Raw genomic sequence first — 20,219 nt, forward strand, 5'->3', positions numbered from 1 at the left:
TGGTCTCAGCAGGCAGATATTGTACTGAGCTATAGATGACCATTTGATGATGTACTGATGCATCATAGGATTCATGACAAATCATATTTGCTTCTTCATGCATCATTTTAAAGCTCATATTCAAAAGTAATCAGCATAAAATATTGTACACTTAGTATACACATATTACATACTGATCTTAAAGTCACAGTCTGTACTTTTACTCTAGAGCTTCATTCACAATTCTGGTTTTTGTTATTGGAAACAGTCAACAAACTTAGATGAGATCCTGTGGAGGAGAAATTAGTTCAACCTGTATCAGATTATTGTACAGTTCCTGGTGTAAAAAGCAGTGAGATGCCAATGAAAAGCACCAGAACAAGTTCTGCCCAAATGAGAGCCAGTAAATATTTCTGATTTTAGCTCTCAGGCTAGCAGAAAATCGGCACAGTGACTCCACCATCAGAATAGTGAGTGCAGCTCTGGAGTATAATGCGGGATGTAACTCAGGATCAGTAATGTAATATATATACACAGTGACTCCACCATCAGAATAGTGAGTGCAGCTCTGGAGTATAATACAGGTTGTAACTCAGGATCAGTAATGTAATGTATGTACACAGTGACTGCACCATCAGAATAGTGAGTGCAGCTCTGGAGTATAATGTAGGATGTAACTCAGGAGCAGTACAGGATCAGTAAAGTAATGTATGTACACAGTGACTGCCCAAGCAGAATAGTGAGTGCAGCTCTGGAGTATAATACAGGATGTAACTCAGGATCAGTACAGGATCATTAATGTAATGTATGTACACAGTGACTGCACCAGCAGAATAGTGAGTGCAGCTCTGGGGTATAATGCAGGATGTCACTCAGGATCAGTAATGTAATGTATGTACACAGTGACTGCACCAGCAGAATAGTGAGTGCAGCTCTGGAGTACAATACAGGATGTAACTCAGGATCAGTAATGTAATGTATATACACAGTGACTGCACCATCAGAATAGTGAGTGCAGCTCTGGAGTATAATACAGGATGTAACTCAGGATCAGTAATGTAATGTATGTACACAGTGACTGCACCAGCAGAATAGTGAGTGCAGCTCTGGGGTATAATACAGGATGTAGCTCAGGATCAGTAATGTAATGTATGTACACAGTGACTGCACCAGCAGAATAGTGAGTGCAGCTCTGGAGGATAATACAGGATGTAACTCAGGATCAGTAATGTAATGTATATATACAGTGACTGCACCAGCAGAATAGTGAGTGCAGCTCTGGAGGATAATACAGGATGTAACTCAGGATCAGTAATGTAATGTATATACACAGTGACTGCACCAGCAGAATAGTGAGTGCAGCTCTGGGGTATAATACAGGGTGTAACTCAGGATCAGTAATGTAATGTATGTACACAGTGACTGCACCAGCAGAAATGTGAGTGCAGCTCTGGAGGATAATACAGGATGTAACTCAGGATCAGTAATGTATATACACAGTGACTGCACCAGCAGAATAGTCAGTGCAGCTCTGGAGTACAATGCAGGATGTAACTCAGGATCAGTAATGTAATGTATGTACACAGTGACTGCACCATCAGAATAGTGAGTGCAGCTCTGGAGTATAATGTAGGATGTAACTCAGGATCAGTACAGGATCAGTAATGTATGTACACAGTGGCTGCACCAGCAGAATAGTGAGTGCAGCTCTGGGGTATAATACAGGATGTAACTCAGGATCAGTAATGTAATGTATATACACAGTGACTGCACCAGCAGAATAGTGAGTGCAGCTCTGGGGTATAATACAGGATGTAACTCAGAATCAGTAATGTAATGTATGTACACAGTGACTGCACCAGCAGAATAGTGAGTGCAGCTCTGGGGTATAATACAGGATGTAACTCAGGATCAGTAATGTAATGTATGTACACAGTGACTGCACCAGCAGAATAGTGAGTGCAGCTCTGGGGTATAATACAGGAGGTAACTCAGGATCAGTAATGTAATGTAGATACACAGTGACTGCACCAGCAGAATAGTGAGTGCAGCTCTGGGGTATAATACAGGAGGTAACTCAGGATCAGTAATGTAATGTATGTACACAGTGACTGCACCAGCAGAATAGTGAGTACAGCTCTGGAGGATAATACAGGAGGTAACTCAGGATCAGTAATGTAATGTATGTACACAGTGACTGCACCAGCAGAATAGTGAGTGCAGCTCTGGGGTATAATACAGGAGGTAACTCAGGATCAGTAATGTAATGTATGTACACAGTGACTGCACCAGCAGAATAGTGAGTGCAGCTCTGGAGGATAATACAGGAGGTAACTCAGGATCAGTAATGTAATGTATGTACACAGTGACTGCACCAGCAGAATGGAGTGCAGCTTTGCTTATGTGGGGCAAGTCCTACATAACTTTTTTATTTTTCCACCCACAGGAGTTTAAGTGTTTGGGACAGTCTCGCTCTCCGTCCATGTCTCCAAGTAAGCAGGCCACTTCCACGGACTCCACAGCTGTCTCATTGTTTGAGCAGTACACCAGCGGAGGGAATCCTTTTGAGATACAACCTGTTCTGAAAGATGATGAAACAGAGGATGTTCTGGCTGCAAATGGGGTGAGCTCTCCCTTTTTGATAGACTGATAATTTTGGGGAAGCTCGGGAGTGTGCGTTAGCAGGGGGTGGCCTATTCCCACTGCTGGGCGTCTCACCAATCTTAATGATTTTTTTATTGTTGTGTGCACTCCGGCCCCAGAGCTGCACATGGCGCTGTCTTTCTTTCCTAGGTTAGTCAATGGTGTTCAGATCTGGGCATCCCCCTTCATTTGCTCAAAATTGCCACAGCAAAACATATTACACAGAGTCTCCTCCAGTGTCCCATAAATATCTTTCTATCTTCAGTAATTATCCATGCGAGAAAGATAAAGGGAATGTGACACCTTCAAAATGGGATTTAATCTACTTACTCAGTCCAGCCTCTATAGCACTCAAACCTGCAGTGTTGATTTTCTCCTGTTTTATTGCAAATGAGGGGTCTTCGGTGCCCCCCTGGTGTGGACAGGTGCTCAGTGCATTATTTTGCCCTTTAAATTGAACATGGCGCGCACCTCCAATGAGGTTGAATGACAGCGCTGCTTGAATCGATGCTCTGCATGTCTGCACAGATTGTTAGGGTTGGGAGATAGATGAATGATGGATGGATGAATGAATAGATCGGATATGGATGGGTGGATGCATGGTTGGCAGATGGGAGGATGAATGATGGGATGAATAAATGAGATATGGATGGATGAATGGCTGGCAGATGGATGGGATATAGTTGTAGGGTGGACGGGAAATGAATGGCAGGGAGATGGTTGGATGGAATATGGATGAAGGATGTATGGATATTAATGATGGGTGGGAAATGGATGGATGATTGGGAGATTGATGAAGGATGGATGAAGGATGGATGGATGGGAGGTGGATGGATATGCAATAGAAGTTATGAGAGATGTACAGCTCTGGCAAAAATTAAGAGACCACTGCACAGTTTTATAAAAATCAGCTTCTCTCCATGTCTGACAGCCATTCCATTCTAGTGTCGGTTGAATTACAACCAGAGGACACCTCATTCTACTTAATGTGCTTCTGATTAGGTGATCACCTGAACCAAAGCTTATTTAATGAAGGAAAGTATAAAAACCCTGCTGTGGTGTTCACAATCCTCTTGCAATAGGACAAGCTGGATGGCAAAACAAGTGCTAGTAATACCCCAAAAGTAATAGGATTGAAAAAATAACTTTTAACCATGCCAAAGGAGTTGAAAAGAAAAGTCTTGAGTGAGGAAAAGAAGGGCTCAATTCTGGCTTACTAGCAGAGGGATACAGTGAACGTCATGTTGCCTCCATCCTTAAAATTTCTAAGACGGCAGTCCATTACAACAAGGTGAAGCGGCAGACATTGGGGGCAACAAAGCTACAGACCGGGCGAAAACGACTATCCACTAACCGGGATGACCGTCATCTTATTCGAATGTCACTCAGCAATCGCAGGATGACATCAAGTGACCTACAAAAGGAATGGCAAATGGCAGCTGGGGTGAAGTGCACGGCAAGAACAGTTCGTAACAGGCTCCTAGAGGCAGGGCTCAAGTCATGTAAAGCTAGAAAAATGCCTTTCATCGATGAGAAGCAAAGGAGAGCCAGGCTGAAGTTTGCCAGAGACCATAAGGATTGGAACATAGAGGACTAGAGTAAGGTAATCTTCTCTGATGAGTCTAATTTTCAGCTTTGCCCAACACCTGGTCATCTAATGGTTAGACGGAGACCTGGAGAGGCGGACAAGCCACAGTCTCTTGCACCCACTGTGAAATTTGGTGGAGGATCGGTGATGATCTGGGGATGCTTCAGCAAGGCTGGAATTGGGCAGGTTAATCTTTGCGAAGGACGTAGGAATCAAGCCGCATACAAGGTTATCCTGGAAAAACAGTTGATTCCTTCTGCTCAGGCAATGTCTCCAACTCTGAGGACTGGTTTTTCCAGCAGGACAATGCGCCATGCCACACAGCTAGGTCAATCAATGTGTGGATGAAGGACCACCACATCAGATCCCTGTCATGGCCAGCCCAATCTCCAGACCTGAACCCCATTGAAAACCTCTGGAATGTAATCAAGAGGAAGATGGATAGTCACAAGCCATCAAACAAAGAAGAACTCCTTACATGTTTGTACCAGGAGTGACATAAGGTCACCCAAAAGCAGTGTGACAGACTGGTGGAAAGCAGCCAAGACGCATGAAAGCTGGGATTAACAATCATGGTTATTCCACAAAATATTGATTTCTGAACTCTTCCTGAGTTAAAACATTAGTATTGTTGTTTCTAAATGATTAAGAACTTGTTTTCTTAGCATTATTTGAGGTCTGTAAGCACTGTTTTTTTTTTTTGTTATTTTGACCATTTCTCATTTTCTGAAAATAAATGCAAACTTTAGCGCTTGGAAATTCGGAGGCATGTTGTCAGTAGTTTATAGAATAAAAGAGCAATTTACATTTTACTCAAAAATATAAAGAGAAAAATCAGACAAACTGAGCATTGTGCAGCGGTCTCTTCATTTTTGCCAGAGCTGTAGATACATCCAGAGATGGGTGAATGATGTATGAACTATAAAGATGTGCAGGAGACCGATGCTAAGGTCGTTTTGAGATGATGGATAAGAGACAAATGGATAGCTGTGGGATTGACATGCATTGGAAAGTATGAGAGTGATAGATAAATGCATGGATATGACTTGGGATGTGCCCTGTGTGCTCAGGAGAACATGATACATCCTGTCTCGTGTACGGAGACTCCGGCAGAGCTTCTCCTTTTATTTCGTTCCTTCCTTTCCTCGTCCCTGGTTGGCTGCTGGATCGTATAAATCCATTTGTCTCGGCGCCTGCCGCAGAGCTCAGCACGGGGGGGGCACATTACAGAAGTGATAATCGCGGGTGTCCGGACTGGGGCGCGGGCGCTTATGTCTTTTTCAGGCGCAGTTGTAAACAATTGTGTTTTCCCTGCGGATAATTGAGCCCCGCAGACGTGCGCTACAAACCACCGCGACTTCTTCCTTCACAGTATGAATCCGACGAGCTGGAGAAAAGCGCTTATCAGGAGTACGACAGCGACAGCGACGTCCCGGAGGAACTGAAGAGGGATTATGTCGATGAGCAGACTGGAGATGTACCTTCAAAAAGGTGACGGCACCCCATAATGTGTGACGACGATGAAAGAGGCAATTTTCCAACTGGCCAGTGGGGATTATTTTTAGACTTCTACTTTTGGCCCTTTCAGGAAGAGTTTTCAGTAGCCTCTTTACCATCATGACCTTTGCACACTCTCATTAGATGCATCAATACAAATACTAAGGTCAGAGTCAGTTCGTTACTACTAATGAGCTTGTGGAACACTAGAAACGACAGGAAATTAGTCTAAAAAAAGGTTTCTACCTTTTATTTAGATTGTGTGCTTTAAAAAAAAAAAAGGAAAAGATTAAATAAAATATAAATTTATAAAACTCGAAAATCGGGTTGAAAAAAGGGTTATTATTAACAAAAATCATATTTTTTCCTGTCCACAGGGTTAGCGTTTTGGAACCCTAATCTCAGGATAATTGGACCAACAGAAATCGGCAAGTTTTTCCATATCCCATGGATATAGAGTAACTTGCCTTACCTTAAGTATATACGTGACTGCCTTCTTAGAAAAATAGCACCACTCTTGTTTCCAGGTTGATGTGGCTTTGCAGCTCGGCTCTCTTAAGGTAAATGGTGCAGAGCTGCAGTACCGAAACTCAACTGGTAGCAGGGGTGGCGCTATATTTAAAAAAAAAAAAAAGTAACTACCTTTATTGACCTGCAATTTCAGAGATATTCGGTCCCAGGAGAACCCTTAGGCTATCTGCACACACTGCGGATTCACCAGCGGATTTTTCCTTGCGGATCCGCAGGTAAAACCGCAGATAAAGTGACCTGCGGATTGGCCTGCGGTTTGACACCTGGACAATGGAATAGGTGTCAAACCGCAGCGGAATCCGCAGAAAGAATTGGCATGTCAATTCTTTCTGCGGATTTAAAACCGCAGCTTTTCCGCGGTGAAAAAACCGCAGCGTGTGCACAGCGGATTGTATATCCCATAGACTTACATGGAACTCTACACTGTCTGCAGAACTGCTGCGGATCCGCAGAGGCCAAATCCGCAGCGTGTGCACATAGCCTTACACAGGTCCTGATGTCGTATAAGGGCATTTCAGCTTTCCTAACCGTGATCTTATCTTAATGAAGTGTTTCTAGAGAGACGCTGAGGAGTCGGAAGAGATCGGACTACAGCCTGAACAAGGTGAACGCGCCAATCCTGACCAACACCACGCTGAACGTAATACGGCTCGTGGGTAAGTCGTGGCTCTCCGGGTTGATTTTCTCCTTTCCTATTGGTTGATTTCCTGTGTCCGTTATCTGACGCTCAATGTCACCTTGAATTTGAAATTGAAATTTAAAATTCGTGTTCCGTCCTGTTCCGGTTGTTACTGACGACGAGTGATGGAGTCCATGCATTCCGGCATCGGAACAAGTTTTTTTTAATATTTTTTTTTTTGTCAACGCCCCACTTTTTATATCATTTATTTAGCTATTAGTTATTTTTAGTAATATTTCTAATTCTCGTTCTGCGCTTTATATACATTTTTAGCCATGTTCACTTATACTAAGCCTTTGCAGGAGATTTGCAAACATTGTTTTCTCTTTCTTCAGGGCTTTAAGTACTATTAGGCTGATTAAATTAATCTTGATGGCAGATTACGAGGATGTCACATATAGATAGTAATTAACAATAATCAGTGATTAGTTTTCTGCATCTATAAATACATCCACTCATGTAGACGGGAGCCGCAGGCAGGAATAATCTAATATATCTCTAAAAGGGACACAACATTACCCAGCTGACACTTGCCGTGTAGGATATAAGAACTGTAGAACTTTGTCAAGAAATTTCTTAAAGTGAACCTGCCACTAGGTCAGTTTTTTCTTACGTATAATTCCCACTACTCACCTGAATATTCTTTTTTTTTTTTTTCTTTCTTACATTCTGTCTTACGATTCCAGAAATATGGGCCTTTTTATTTCCCACCTGATCCTCTGGGGCGTGTCTTTAGGATGTTTAGCATAATTATCTTGTGAGCCACGCCCCTTTAGCAAAGACCATAAAATTGGCACTAAATAGACCCGTATCTTTGGATCCAAATGGCAGCTTTAAAAGAAAAAAAAAAAATATTCAGAGAAGCAGCAGGAATAAAATAGGATAGAAATCTGTTCACTTCTGACCTAGTGACAGAATTTTTATATGAGCTTTTTCTTTTATTTTATAAAATTTTATGGACGTAACTGTTTGATTTATTTCTCAATATGTCTTTATAGCGCCCAAAGTTTTGATTTTTCTAATACAGACCCCCTACATAGGTATAGATATACCACACAATGTTCTGGATACCTTCAACCACCAATGGAGAAGCTTAAAGGAAATCATTCGAAAGGTTTTTGATATGTAATCTGAAAGCAACTTAATTTAGGAGCAGAGACCCTGATGCCAGCGATGGGTCACGTATTAGGCTGTGTGTTGCTGTTTCAATACAATCATTGTTTTATCAACAGGAGATTCTCACTACCGGACTAGGTTTGTCATGTCTCCTAGTCAGCTGCACTGTATAACCCCCACCATCAATTCGTTGCCTGATCCAAGTTTCATTTTTTTCTCTTGAGGGGACGTGCTTCTCCCAATAATACAGGCTGCACATATCAGCTCAGCTGCAATCCTGCACTTATTTCCTCTTCACATGCTTTCCTCTTTATCTAAAGCATACGTCTGCCCTCCCTGAGACGGTACATGCTTTTCCCCCTTTCCACACTGCAAATCTTTACAACCCCTTCCCTACTGCTTTTTGTAACACTGAGAAAAGGGAGGAGGGCTGAGGGAAGAGATCAGGACTAGGATTTGTAACAATTTTTGCAGATCGCTGAGCTACATAGAGGCCTTACCGTCAATCTGCAGCAACAAAGTGGTCGACCAATTCTAATGAAGATTATTTAAAAAGTTGCTTAATTTTGCATTTAGAGGGGAAATGAAAAATAATGTAAGATTTTTGCGGCGTTATTCCACGTGGGTCACCGCCTCTGCACTCTAAGGATCAGTGGAATTACTAAGTCCTGACGCTTATAGATCAGACTTTGGTTGCATGTTGTAATTTGAATTTAAAGGGGTCATCCAAGATTAGAAATGGCTTCTCCATTGGCCTTGTCTGGTTTTCTGTTGAGTGATGCAGAGTTGCTATTCCAGATTCAACCTGTAGCCAAAGGTGGCGCTGTTTGTGGAGAAAAGATATACAGTACAGACCAAAAGTTTGGACACACCTTCTCATTCAAAGAGTTTTCTTTATTTTCATGACTATCAAATTTGAATACTCTAAAGGCATCAAAACTATGAATTAACACATGTGGAATTATATAATTAACAAAAAAGTGTGAAACAACTGAAAATATGTCTTATATTCTAGGTTCTTCAAAGTAGCCACCTTTTGCTTTGATTACTGCTTTGCACACTCTTGGCATTGTCTTGATGGGCTTCAAGAGGTAGTCACCGGAAATGGTCTTCCAACAGTCTTGAAGGAGTTCCCAGAGATGCTTAGCACTTGTTGGCCCTTTTGCCTTCACTCTGCGTTCCAGCTCACCCCAAACCATCTCGATTGGGTTCAGGTCTGGTGACTGTGGAGGCCAGGTCATCTGGCGTAGCACCACATCACTCTCCTTCTTGGTCAAATAGCCCTTACACAGCCTGGAGGTGTGTTTGGGGTCATTGAAAAAATAAATGATGGTCCAACTAAACGCAAACTGGATGGAATAGCATGCCGCTGCAAGATGCTGTGGTAGCCATGGTGGTTCAGTATGCGTTCAATTTTGAATAAATCCCTAACAGTGTTACCAGCAAAGCACCCCCACACCATCACACCTCCTCCTCCATGCTTCACGGTGGGAACCAGGCACGTAGAGTCCATCCGTTCACCTTTTCTGCGTCGCACAAAGACACGGTGGTTGGAACCAAAGATCTCAAATTTGGACTCATCAGACCAAAGCACAGATTACTACTGGTCTAATGTCCATTCCTTGTGTTCTTTAGCCCAAACAAGTCTCTTCTGCTTGTTGCCTGTCCTTAGCAGTGGTTTCCTAGCAGCTATTTTACCATGAAGGCCTGCTGCACAAAGTCTCCTCTTAACAGTTGTTGTAGAGATGTGTCTGCTGCTAGAACTCTGTGTGGCATTGACCTGGTCTCTAATCTGAGCTGCTGTTAACCTGCGATTTCTGAGGCTGGTGACTCGGATGAACTTATCCTCCGCAGCAGAGGTGACTCTTGGTCTTCCTTTCCTGGGGCGGTCCTCATGTGAGCCAGTTTCTTTGTAGTGCTTGATGGTTTTTGCCACTGCACTTGGGGACACTTTCAAAGTTCTCCCAATTTTTCGGCCTGACTGACCTTCATTTCTTAAAGTAATGATGGCCACTCGTTTTTCTTTACTCAGCTGCTTTTTTCTTGCCATAATACAAATTCTAACAGTCTATTCAGTAGGACGATCAGCTGTGTATCAACCAGACTTCTGCACAACACAACTGATGGTCCCAACCCCATTTATAAGGCAAGAAATCCCACTTATTAAACCTGACAGGGCACACCTGCGAAAACCATTTCCGGTGTCTACCTCTTGAAGCTCATCAAGAGAATGCCAAGAGTGTGCAAAACAGTAATCAAAGCAAAAGGTGGCTACTTTGAAGAACCTAGAATATAAGACATATTTTCAGTTGTTTCACACTTTTTTGTTAATTATATAATTCCACATGTGTAAATTCATAGTTTTGATGCCTTCAGAGTGAATCTACAATTTTCATAGTCATGAAAATAAAGAAAACTCTTTGAATGAGAAGGTGTGTCCAAACTTTTGGTCTGTACTGTATGTTTCTTTAAAGGAATTTTGTTTTCTTCTTTTTGTGCAGGAAAATACCTGCAGATGATGACTATACTGAAGCCCATCGCCTTTGACGTCATCCACTGCATGTCACAGCTTTTCGATTACTACCTTTACGCCGTATACACATTTTTTGGGAGAAATGATGCAGTAAGTAGTGGAGCTCGAGATTTCCCAGCCACAGCTATTCCTTGCTAAAGGTGCAGTGAATGTTGGTGGTCATGGAACAGGAAAGACACAATATATCAGTAGTTTGTTACAGTGTGAATGGGTCCCAAACCCACGCTCCTTCCAGTCTATGGCTAGTGTCAAAAACCACCTTTATCTCCACATAAGAGAGTTTCAGCGGGCTGGGGGTCCTTCAGAATCCTGTTATTTGAGAAGTAATAGCCAGAGGGGCACTGGCCCTGGATTACCAGGACGGTGCCCCCCTACAAGGTAGTATTAAGGTTGTAGTGGGGGCTCTCATGGTTACATGGTTAGGGGTACCTAGTGAAAGCACTTGCAGCTCATGTGAGCTAAAGCACCCAAATTACTATACCGTATTGAAGTCCTGTTCTCCTCTGTCGATCACATTACTGATATTTTGTCTTTACTCCGCAGTACGAATCCACTGGACTTGGTCTAAGCAGCAGCCGGCTCCGGACCACCCTGAACAGGATTCAGGAAAGTCTTATTGATATGGTGAGAGCTGTGTCTAAGCTGTAACGGTTGGATTATCCATGTCCTGTGTCTAAAAGCCGCACCACAGGGCAGGTACAGTATGGGGGCAGCACGCGATCGCAACTGGTGTCTTTGCTGTGGGAATTGGACGCCTCCTGCACGGTGTGCCGGCCGCAGAGATCTGCTGCGTAGATGACCGGCTGCAGACGTCTCCAGCACGGTGCGACGCCTGCAGACGGCCTCCTGCGCGCCACGCCGCCAGCAGATGCCTCCTGCAGGGTGCGCCGCCAGCAGACCCCTCCTGCACGGCACTCTGCCAGCGGACACCTCCTGCACGTCGTGCCACCAGCAGATGCCTCCTGCAGGGTGCGCCGCCAGCGGACCCCTCCTGCACGGCACTCTGCCAGCGGACACCTCCTGCACGTCGTGCCACCAGCAGATGCCTCCTGCAGGGTGCGCCGCCAGCGGACCCCTCTTGCACGGCACTCCGCCAGCGGACCCCCTCCTGCACGTCGCGCCACCAGCAGATGCCTCCTGCAGGGTGCGCCGCCAGCAGACCCCTCCTGCACGGAGCTCCGCCAGCGGACCCCTCCTGCACGTCGCGCCACCAGCAGATGCCTCCTGCAGGGTGTGCCGCCAGCGGACCCCTCTTGCACGGCACTCTGCCAGCGGACCCCTCCTGCACGTTGCGCCACCAGCAGATGCCTCCTGCAGGGTGCGCCGCCAGCAGACCCCTCCTGCACGGAGCTCCGCCAGCGGACCCCTCCTGCACGTCACGCCACCAGCAGATGCCTCCTGCAGGGTGCGCCGCCAGCAGACCCCTCCTGCACGGCACTCCGCCAGCGGACCCCTCCTGCACTTCGCACCACCAGCAGATGCCTCCTGCAGGGTGCGCCGCCAGCGGACCCCTCATGCACGTCGCGCCACCAGCAGATGCCTCCTGCAGGGTGCGCCGCCAGCGGACCCCTCCTGAACGGCACTCCGCGAGCGGACGCCTCCTGCATTCCCCACAAAATAATAGCGTCGGAGCATCTTATCTTTGCATTGTGCAGTTCCCCTGTTACACCTCCTGAAACTAGATGAAAAAAACTGACAGCGATTTTTATTTTTAAGAAGACAAATAATAATGAATTGTCAATTTAATCATCAGCTTCCAAGAGGAATAACAGAGAAACCACATAATAGAGAAATCTAGGAAAAGGTGTTATAAATGTGTAACTTTTAGGGGCATTCACATATTTATTAAATAGGGTATAAAGAGAGTGGACGAGTCCTCTGTACCCCACTCTCCACTTGTGATGTGCCGGTGTATGGCGTCTGCTCATGGGCTGAACCCATTGCATAGGTGCTGGCTGTATTATACAGCCAACACCCACTGCTAACAGCAGCAGCCACAAATCCCAACAATCCCTGTTCTCTGCATGGAGGTCTCCTCTTGGTGCCATGATCATCCTTTTTCGCTGTTCAGACATTGCACAGATAGTGGCGTAGTGTGGGTGATCTGAAGAGGCACCGGGTCAATTGCTCCCGGAGGAAAATTCTTAGGGCCATGAGAAAAAAAAAAGAGACTTCAGCTCCCCATCCCCCTCACAACAGGCTGCTTCACAGAAAGATGCTGAGAAGAGCTGCAGCTTCATCTCCCTCCTCCCCATCTGCTATTTACCATGTCACTATTTACTATGCATTGTAGGTTTCTAAACTATTTAGGGGGTATGCAAGAAATGGCAGACGGCACATTGCTGGAACCTGAAGAAGAACCTTGATTTCCCTAATGAAATATAATGCTACTCGATAGAACCAGAACCTGAACCAGAATGCCGTCTAGGAAGATGCTTCTAACACACGTCGTAATGTTTGATTGTAGGAAGTGGCCAGTGAAAATGTGGGATCTCTAGCACCAGGAGAAGAAAGAAAGGAGAAGGTCCCAAGTCCACACCTGAGCCACATGGTGGTTCTGACGGAGAGCAACACCCTGTATGGACTCGCCCAGAGAGTGGTCGCTACAGAGTCCCTGTAAGTATATACTGTAGTTATGTGTTTTTTATTCTGTCTCTATACATTAAAGCAGATCTGTCCAGATTTCACACTCTAAGCCGAATACGGTTTTTAATTGGCACCTTCATACCTGATGAGGCCAGTGTACTTACTATGGAAATCCATATCAGAATGGCTTTACAATCTGTGAGAATCATGTGGGAATAGTGGATGAGGGCAGGTATATCTCGCCCAGATTCCTTTCCTATGTGGCCTAGTCTGGTCAGTATCGCACCTGCTTACTAATGGATAATGGGAGGTGGATATAAAAGGATGCAAGGTGGTTGTGTGAGTGTCTCAGCCTGGGAACACAGAGAGCCTGTCTGTGTGAGAGACACACGTGAGTGGAAGCAGTGCCCACGGCAACTGTGGTTTGGCTGGACGGGAGAAGCCCGCCAGTTGGTAGTTAGGTTGTACTTTGTTTAGTTAGTGCCGGACAGGCCAGGATTTGTTTTATGTTTTATTTCTTTATGCATTGCTTTCACCTTTAATAAACCTGACCCAGAGTCAGTTATACCCGAATCCCAGCTCTGCGCCTGAGTTTTATGCTGAACGCACGTGACCTTTGACCCCAGCAAAGGCGATCCCGGAGTGTTTTATCACATTGTGGTGGAGAACGCAGGCATCACGTTGCAAGCATGAGCATGGAGGACGTGGTGAAAGCGCTGGTACAGTCCACCGCCGTCCAGCAAGAAGCTAATCGGGTGATGATGGCCCAGCTGAAGGAGTTGGTGGACATGACAGTTACCGATCGTTCGCTTCTCCAGCAGGTGGCGCAGCGCTTGGCAAGCCTACAGGAGGTTAACCTGGAAGCCGAGTCGAGAGTGATTCACGTGAGTCGGTATTGGCAGAAAATGACGACCGAAGATGACGTCGAGGCATACCTGACCACGTTTGAACGGACGGCGGTGCGAGAAAAATGGCCGAAGGCACGATGGGCCAGCCTGATTGCCCCGTTTCTTTCCGGTGAGGCCCAAAAGGCTTATTATGACTTAGAGCCTGAAGCCGCGCAGGACTTTGACAAATTGAAAGCCGAGATCTTGGCCCGGCTGGGAGTGACGACCGCTGTCCGTGCACAGAGAGTGCATCAATGGACTTATCAGCCGGATAAACCACCGCGGTCACAGATGTTCGACCTGATCCACGTGACGAAGAAGTGGCTACAACCCGAGGTGCTGACAGCGCCAGAGATAATCCAGAGAGTCGTCATGGACAAGTACCTGAGAGCTCTACCGCCAGCCCTGAGGAAGTGGGTAAACCATGGAAATCCTACGACGGCAGATCAACTGGTGGATCTGGTTGAACGTTACTCCGTGGCGGAAGGACTCCGAGACGACGCTACCCCACCTCGTTCTTCATCATCTCCACGTGGAACCGGTAAGACTGTTCCAGGGAGTAGGGGAGATGGAAAAATCCCTAAGACAGTGGGGGAGGAAAACGGGACTGCCCGCACTGCGAGGCCGAGAGTAACGAACTATGGTCTAAGCAAGGGGCCCGTTAGGTGTTTCCGCTGCCAAGAGATGGGACATATTGCTGCGAACTGTCTGGTCACTACTGAACCCATGCAGTGCGACGTCACAGACTCTAAAAACCGCATGTCTATGGTTGCACGGGTAGTGAGTGTGAATGCCGGTCAAAAGGATGTGGAAAAACACTTGTGTGATTTAACTGTTGATGGCAAAAATGTGGTGGCATTGTTAGACTCGGGAAGTGTGGTGACTCTGGTGAAGGCCAGTCTGGTGTCAGCCCCCACTGGACCATCAGACAAATTTTCTGTAACGTGTGTGCATGGAGACACCTGTTCGTACCTCACCGCGGTCATATGCATTACTACTTCCTATGGGTCTGTGCAACATAAAGTGGGACTCGTCCCGGCGTTATTGCATGATGTTATCCTGGGCCGGGATTTTCCCCACTTCTGGCAATTGTGGGAGAATCAGTTGATGCCCTCGGGTAATAGTGTACATGATTCTTCTCCCAGGGCACGTGTGGGTCCCGAACCCCTGGAAGAGGTCTCCCAGGAAGACTCGGGGGAAGAGTCTGCTGGAAATGACCTACAGTTCCCGTTTTCAGTCATGGCGGGTGATACGGAGCAGACCGGGGAAGAGGAGGAGGCCGACAGCCGTCCACCTCCCCGTTTGCCGGATTTGGAAGTTCAGAAAGATGACTTCCAAAGTGAGCAAATAAAGGATCCTACCCTTTCTCAGGCTAGGACAAATGTAAAAGTGATAAATGGGGTACCTGTTGAACCTGGCTCTAGGCTGGCATATCCTTACATGGTTCTGGAGAATGATTTACTCTATCAGATAGAGAAAAAGGGGGAAGATATGGTGCAACTATTAGTCGTGCCAAAACCCTACCGGCGGCAGGTGCTGGACCTGGCCCACGGACATGTGATGGGAGGTCACCTGGGAGTCCAGAAAACCACCGAAAGAATATTACACTGTTTTGTTTGGCCAGGCATGCATCACGATATTCGAGTATATTGTGAGTCTTGTCCTGACTGCCAAGCCTCTGCACCTAAGCCCCGGTTCTGTAGCCCTTTGGTACCCCTACCTATTATTGAAGTCCCGTTTGAGAGGATTGGGATGGATTTAGTTGGGCCCCTTCCACGGTCTGCACGTGGACACCAACATATCCTGGTCATCTTGGATTATGCCACTCGTTACCCGGAGGCCATCCCTTTGCGTAACACGGCCACCAAGACGATTGCCAAGGAACTGGTGCATGTGTTTAGTCGGGTCGGTATACCAAAACAGATACTCACCGACCAGGGGACCCCCTTTATGTCCAGGGTAATGAAGGAGCTCTGCCGATTGTTACAAATCGAACCGTTACGCACATCCGTGTATCACCCTCAAACAGACGGGTTGGTCGAACGGTTCAATAAAACTCTGAAGCAGATGCTGAGAAAGGCGATAGACAAGGATGGGAAGAACTGGGACTATTTACTTCCGTATTTGCTTTTTGCCATCAGGGAAGTACCCCAGTCTTCCACGGGATTCTCGCCTTTCGAGTTATTGTACGCCCGACGTCCTCGCGGACTGTTAGACGTTGCAAAAGAAACCTGGGAGGGTCAGGTCACTCCGTTTAAAACAGTGATAGATCACCTCACACAAATGCAGGACCGTATTGCGGCTGTTATGCCTATCATCAAAGAACACATGATACAGGCTCAAGGAGCCCAAAAAAGAATCTGATGGGGCGCCAAGATCCGTACGTTTGCACCCGGAGATAGGGTGTTGATCCTGGTCCCCACGGTGGACAGTAAGTTCCTGGCAAAGTGGCAGGGCCCCTTTGAGATCAAGGAAAGAGTTGGTGAAGTAAACTACAAAGCATACCAGGCAGGTAAACGGAAACCTGAACAGATTTATCATGTAAATCTGATAAAACCCTGGAAGGATCGGTCTGCCTTGTCAGCGGAGCTGGCCCGTCCCGTCTGCTCGCATACCGTACCGGAGGTACGGGTTGCAGAGACTCTCTCGGAGCGGCAAAAGACTGAGGTCAGGCAGTTTCTACTTCACAACCAAAAGTCTTTCTCAGAAAAACCCGGGCAGACTATGCTAATGAAACATGACATCGTAACGGAACCTGGTGTCACAGTTCACGTAAAGCCCTACCGAATCCCAGAAGCGCGCCGTAAAGCCGTTTCCCGAGAAGTGAAGGCAATGTTAGAGTTAGGTGTCATTGAGGAATCGCCCAGTGCTTGGTCCAGCCCGATTGTGCTAATTCCTAAACCGGACGGCACCATCCGGTTCTGCAATGACTTCAGGAAACTGAATGCGGTCTCAAAATTTGATGCCTATCCTATGCCCCGGGTCGATGAGTTGATAGATCGGTTAGGAAAAGCCCGGTATATTACGACCCTAGACCTAACAAAGGGGTACTGGCAGATCCCTCTGGCGGAGGCTGCCAGAGAAAAGACGGCATTTGCTACGCCGGAAGGTTTATTTCAGTATGTGTATATGCCGTTTGGACTGCACGGAGCACCGGCGACCTTCCAGAGACTGATGGATCGAGTCCTGAGGCCACATAGGCGGTACGCTTCGGCCTATTTGGACGACATTGTCATTTACAGCTTGGACTGGGAGACTCATCTCCAGAAAGTACAAGCTGTGATTGACAACCTGTGGGAGGCAGATCTAACCGCGAACCCCAAGAAATGTCACATCGGGCTAGAAGAAGCCCGGTATTTGGGGTATGTAATTGGGAGGGGTGTTGTTAAACCCCAGGTTGATAAGATTCAGGCGGTTCAGGACTGGCCACAACCTGTCAACAAGAAGCAGGTGCAAGCCTTCCTGGGGATCGCCGGCTATTATCGCCGGTTCATACCCAATTTTGCAGCCATCGCTACCCCCCTGACGGATCTTAGAAAAGGGAAAGACTCCGTCATGATTAAATGGAGTTTAGCGGCTGAAGAAGCCTTCCATAGCCTAAAACGGGCACTTTGCTCTCAGCCCGTACTGGTGACTCCGGACTTCCGCAGCGAGTTTGTGGTACAAACGGATGCCTCTGATACCGGTATCGGGGCCGTACTCTCACAAGTGAGGGACGGAGTGGAACACCCAGTCCTCTATCTCAGCAGGAAGCTCAATAAACACGAGCAAAGGTATGCAGTCGTAGAAAAAGAGTGCCTCGCCATTAAGTGGGCTCTAGAGGCCCTCAAATATTACCTGGTGGGCCGAAAGTTCAGGCTGATCACTGACCATGCCCCTCTCAAGTGGATGCACTTGAACAAGGAATGGAATTGCCGGGTGACCCGTTGGTTCCTTGCCCTGCAGGCCTACACTTTTACGGTGGAGCACCGCCCAAGGGTACAGATGGGAAATGCAGATGCCCTGTCCCGAGTGCACTGTTTGGCGGGTGTCATTGCTCGACCGGAGTGGTCTGAGCAGAAGGGGGGGGATATGTGAGAATCATGTGGGAATAGTGGATGAGGGCAGGTATATCTCGCCCAGATTCCTTTCCTATGTGGCCTAGTCTGGTCAGTATCGCACCTGCTTACTAATGGATAATGGGAGGTGGATATATAAGGATGCAAGGTGGTTGTGTGAGTGTCTCAGCCTGGGAACACAGAGAGCCTGTCTGTGTGAGAGACACACGTGAGTGGAAGCAGTGCCCACTACAACTGTGGTTTGGCTGGACGGGAGAAGCCCGCCAGTTGGTAGTTAGGTTGTCCATTGTTTAGTTAGTGCCGGACAGGCCAGGATTTGTTTTATGTTTTATTTCCTTTTGCATTGCTTTCACCATTAATAAACCTGACCCAGGGTCAGTTATACACGAATCCCCGCTCTGCGCCTGAGTTTTATGCTGAACGCACGTGACCTTTGACCCCAGCAAAGGCGATCCCGGAGTGTTTTATCACAAATCCTTTATGAAAGTATATGTTCAATCTCTGCTGAACTAGTTTGATTGACAGCTCATTTGTGTACCTTCTATCTGCTACTGCTAAATCTTTGCCCACCTAGCATAATCGATAGCCCCCGATTCTGAATCTACATTCACCTTACCTAATTGACATTTCCTTAGTGCCATCCGCTTTCTCTCTGCTGCTGTTTAATCTCTGCCCACCTAGCCTCGCATCTCCTCAGTGCCTGTCTGCCCTGCTGCTGCTAAGTCTCTACCCACATAGTCTGATTGTCATCTTTTCAGTGTCCCTCCTCCCTGCTGCTTAATGTCTGCTAACCTAGCCTGATTATCATTTACCCAGTGTCTTTCCTCCCTGCTGCTGAATGTCTGCCATCCTAGCCTGAATATCATCTCCCTAGTGTCCCTCCTCCCTGGTGCTTGAATGTCTGCCAACCTAGCCTGATTATCATCTCCGTTTTCCTCCTCCCTGCTGCTGAATGTCTGCCAACCTAGCCTGAATATCATCTCCCTAGTGTCCCTGCTGCTTGAATGTCTGCCAACCTAGCCTGATTATCATCTCCTCAGTGTCCCTCCTCCCTGCTGTTGAATGTCTGCCAACCTAGCCTGAATATCATCTCCTCAGTGTCCCTCCTCCCTACTGCTGAATGTCTGCCAGCCTAGCCTGAATATCATCTTCCTAGTGTCCCTTCTCCCTGCTGCTTAATGTCTACCAACCAAGCCTGATTATCCTCTCCCCAGTGTCCCTCCTCCCTGCTGCTGAATCTATGTCCACCTTGCCTGATAGCTCCTCAGTGCCCATCTATCTTTCTGCTAGTGAGACTCTATTCATCAAGTTTGATTATCAGGTCCTCAGTGTCCTTCTTCCTTGCTACTGCTGAAATCTCGCACTGCTCAGTACAAGCTGTAGCTGTCATTTGGGTTGAATGAATGGGGATTGAATACACTTGGTCTCATGATCACTCATACTTAATCATCATTCTTATTTTAGTATCCGTATTATACAGCTATTCTGACATTTGCCTTTAAAGATCAGCTTGTCCAGGAACAGAAACACACGACTACTTTCTTTCATAAACAGCGCCACCCCTGACTGAGTGGTCTGTGGTATGGCACATCAGTTCCATTCACTTTACTTGGACTAAATTGCAATACCAGACTCAACCTTTGGTCAAGGGTGGCACTGTTTCCTAGACAATCACTTTAATGACTAGGCCATTTCCTATTTTTTTTTTGTCTTTTTTTTCTCAGCATTTGAGCATTTCAGCAATTTTTTGCATGTAGCCGTATGGGACCTTATTCTGTGCTGGGAAAAATTGGGGATTTTTTGGCAGTATTAGAGGCAGCATATAAATTACTGTACAATTTTGATAATGTTATATAAATATTACAGATTTTGTACTATGTTTTGCAAGTATTCTGAACTAATTTTACTGTGTATTAGTCCTGTTTTTGGGTCTTAAATTTAATTAATGTTAAATAAAATGTATTGTGTGTGTGTGTGTGTATATATGTATGTGTGTATATATATATATATATACAGTGCCTACAAGTAGTATTCAACCCCCTGCAGATTTAGCAGGTTTGATAAGATGCAAATAGGTTAGAGCCTTCAAACTTCACACAAGAGCAGGATTTATTAACAGATG

General features: G+C 46.3%; 1 protein-coding gene across 3 annotated transcripts in view; it reads left to right on the plus strand.

Moving 5' to 3' along the window:
* The window catches only part of VPS50 (VPS50 subunit of EARP/GARPII complex), a 202,727-nt gene that overhangs the window by 160,561 nt on the left and 21,947 nt on the right, over positions 1 to 20,219 (plus strand). For 2 of the 3 annotated variants that reach the window (XM_073582038.1, XM_073582037.1), the window contains exons 18-23: positions 2,426 to 2,602; positions 5,583 to 5,701; positions 6,788 to 6,894; positions 10,535 to 10,656; positions 11,110 to 11,190; positions 13,034 to 13,182. In XM_073582038.1, coding sequence (XP_073438139.1) covers positions 2,426 to 2,602; positions 5,583 to 5,701; positions 6,788 to 6,894; positions 10,535 to 10,656; positions 11,110 to 11,190; positions 13,034 to 13,182 — 755 coding nt within the window. The remainder of the gene's footprint in view (positions 1 to 2,425; positions 2,603 to 5,582; positions 5,702 to 6,787; positions 6,895 to 10,534; positions 10,657 to 11,109; positions 11,191 to 13,033; positions 13,183 to 20,219) is intronic. The other variant, XM_073582040.1, reaches the window with a different exon arrangement.

Source organism: Dendrobates tinctorius, unplaced genomic scaffold (assembly GCF_039654945.1).
Source record: "Dendrobates tinctorius isolate UK_male_01 unplaced genomic scaffold, ASM3965494v1 ptg000070l, whole genome shotgun sequence".
NCBI classification, from domain to species: Eukaryota; Metazoa; Chordata; class Amphibia; order Anura; family Dendrobatidae; genus Dendrobates; species Dendrobates tinctorius.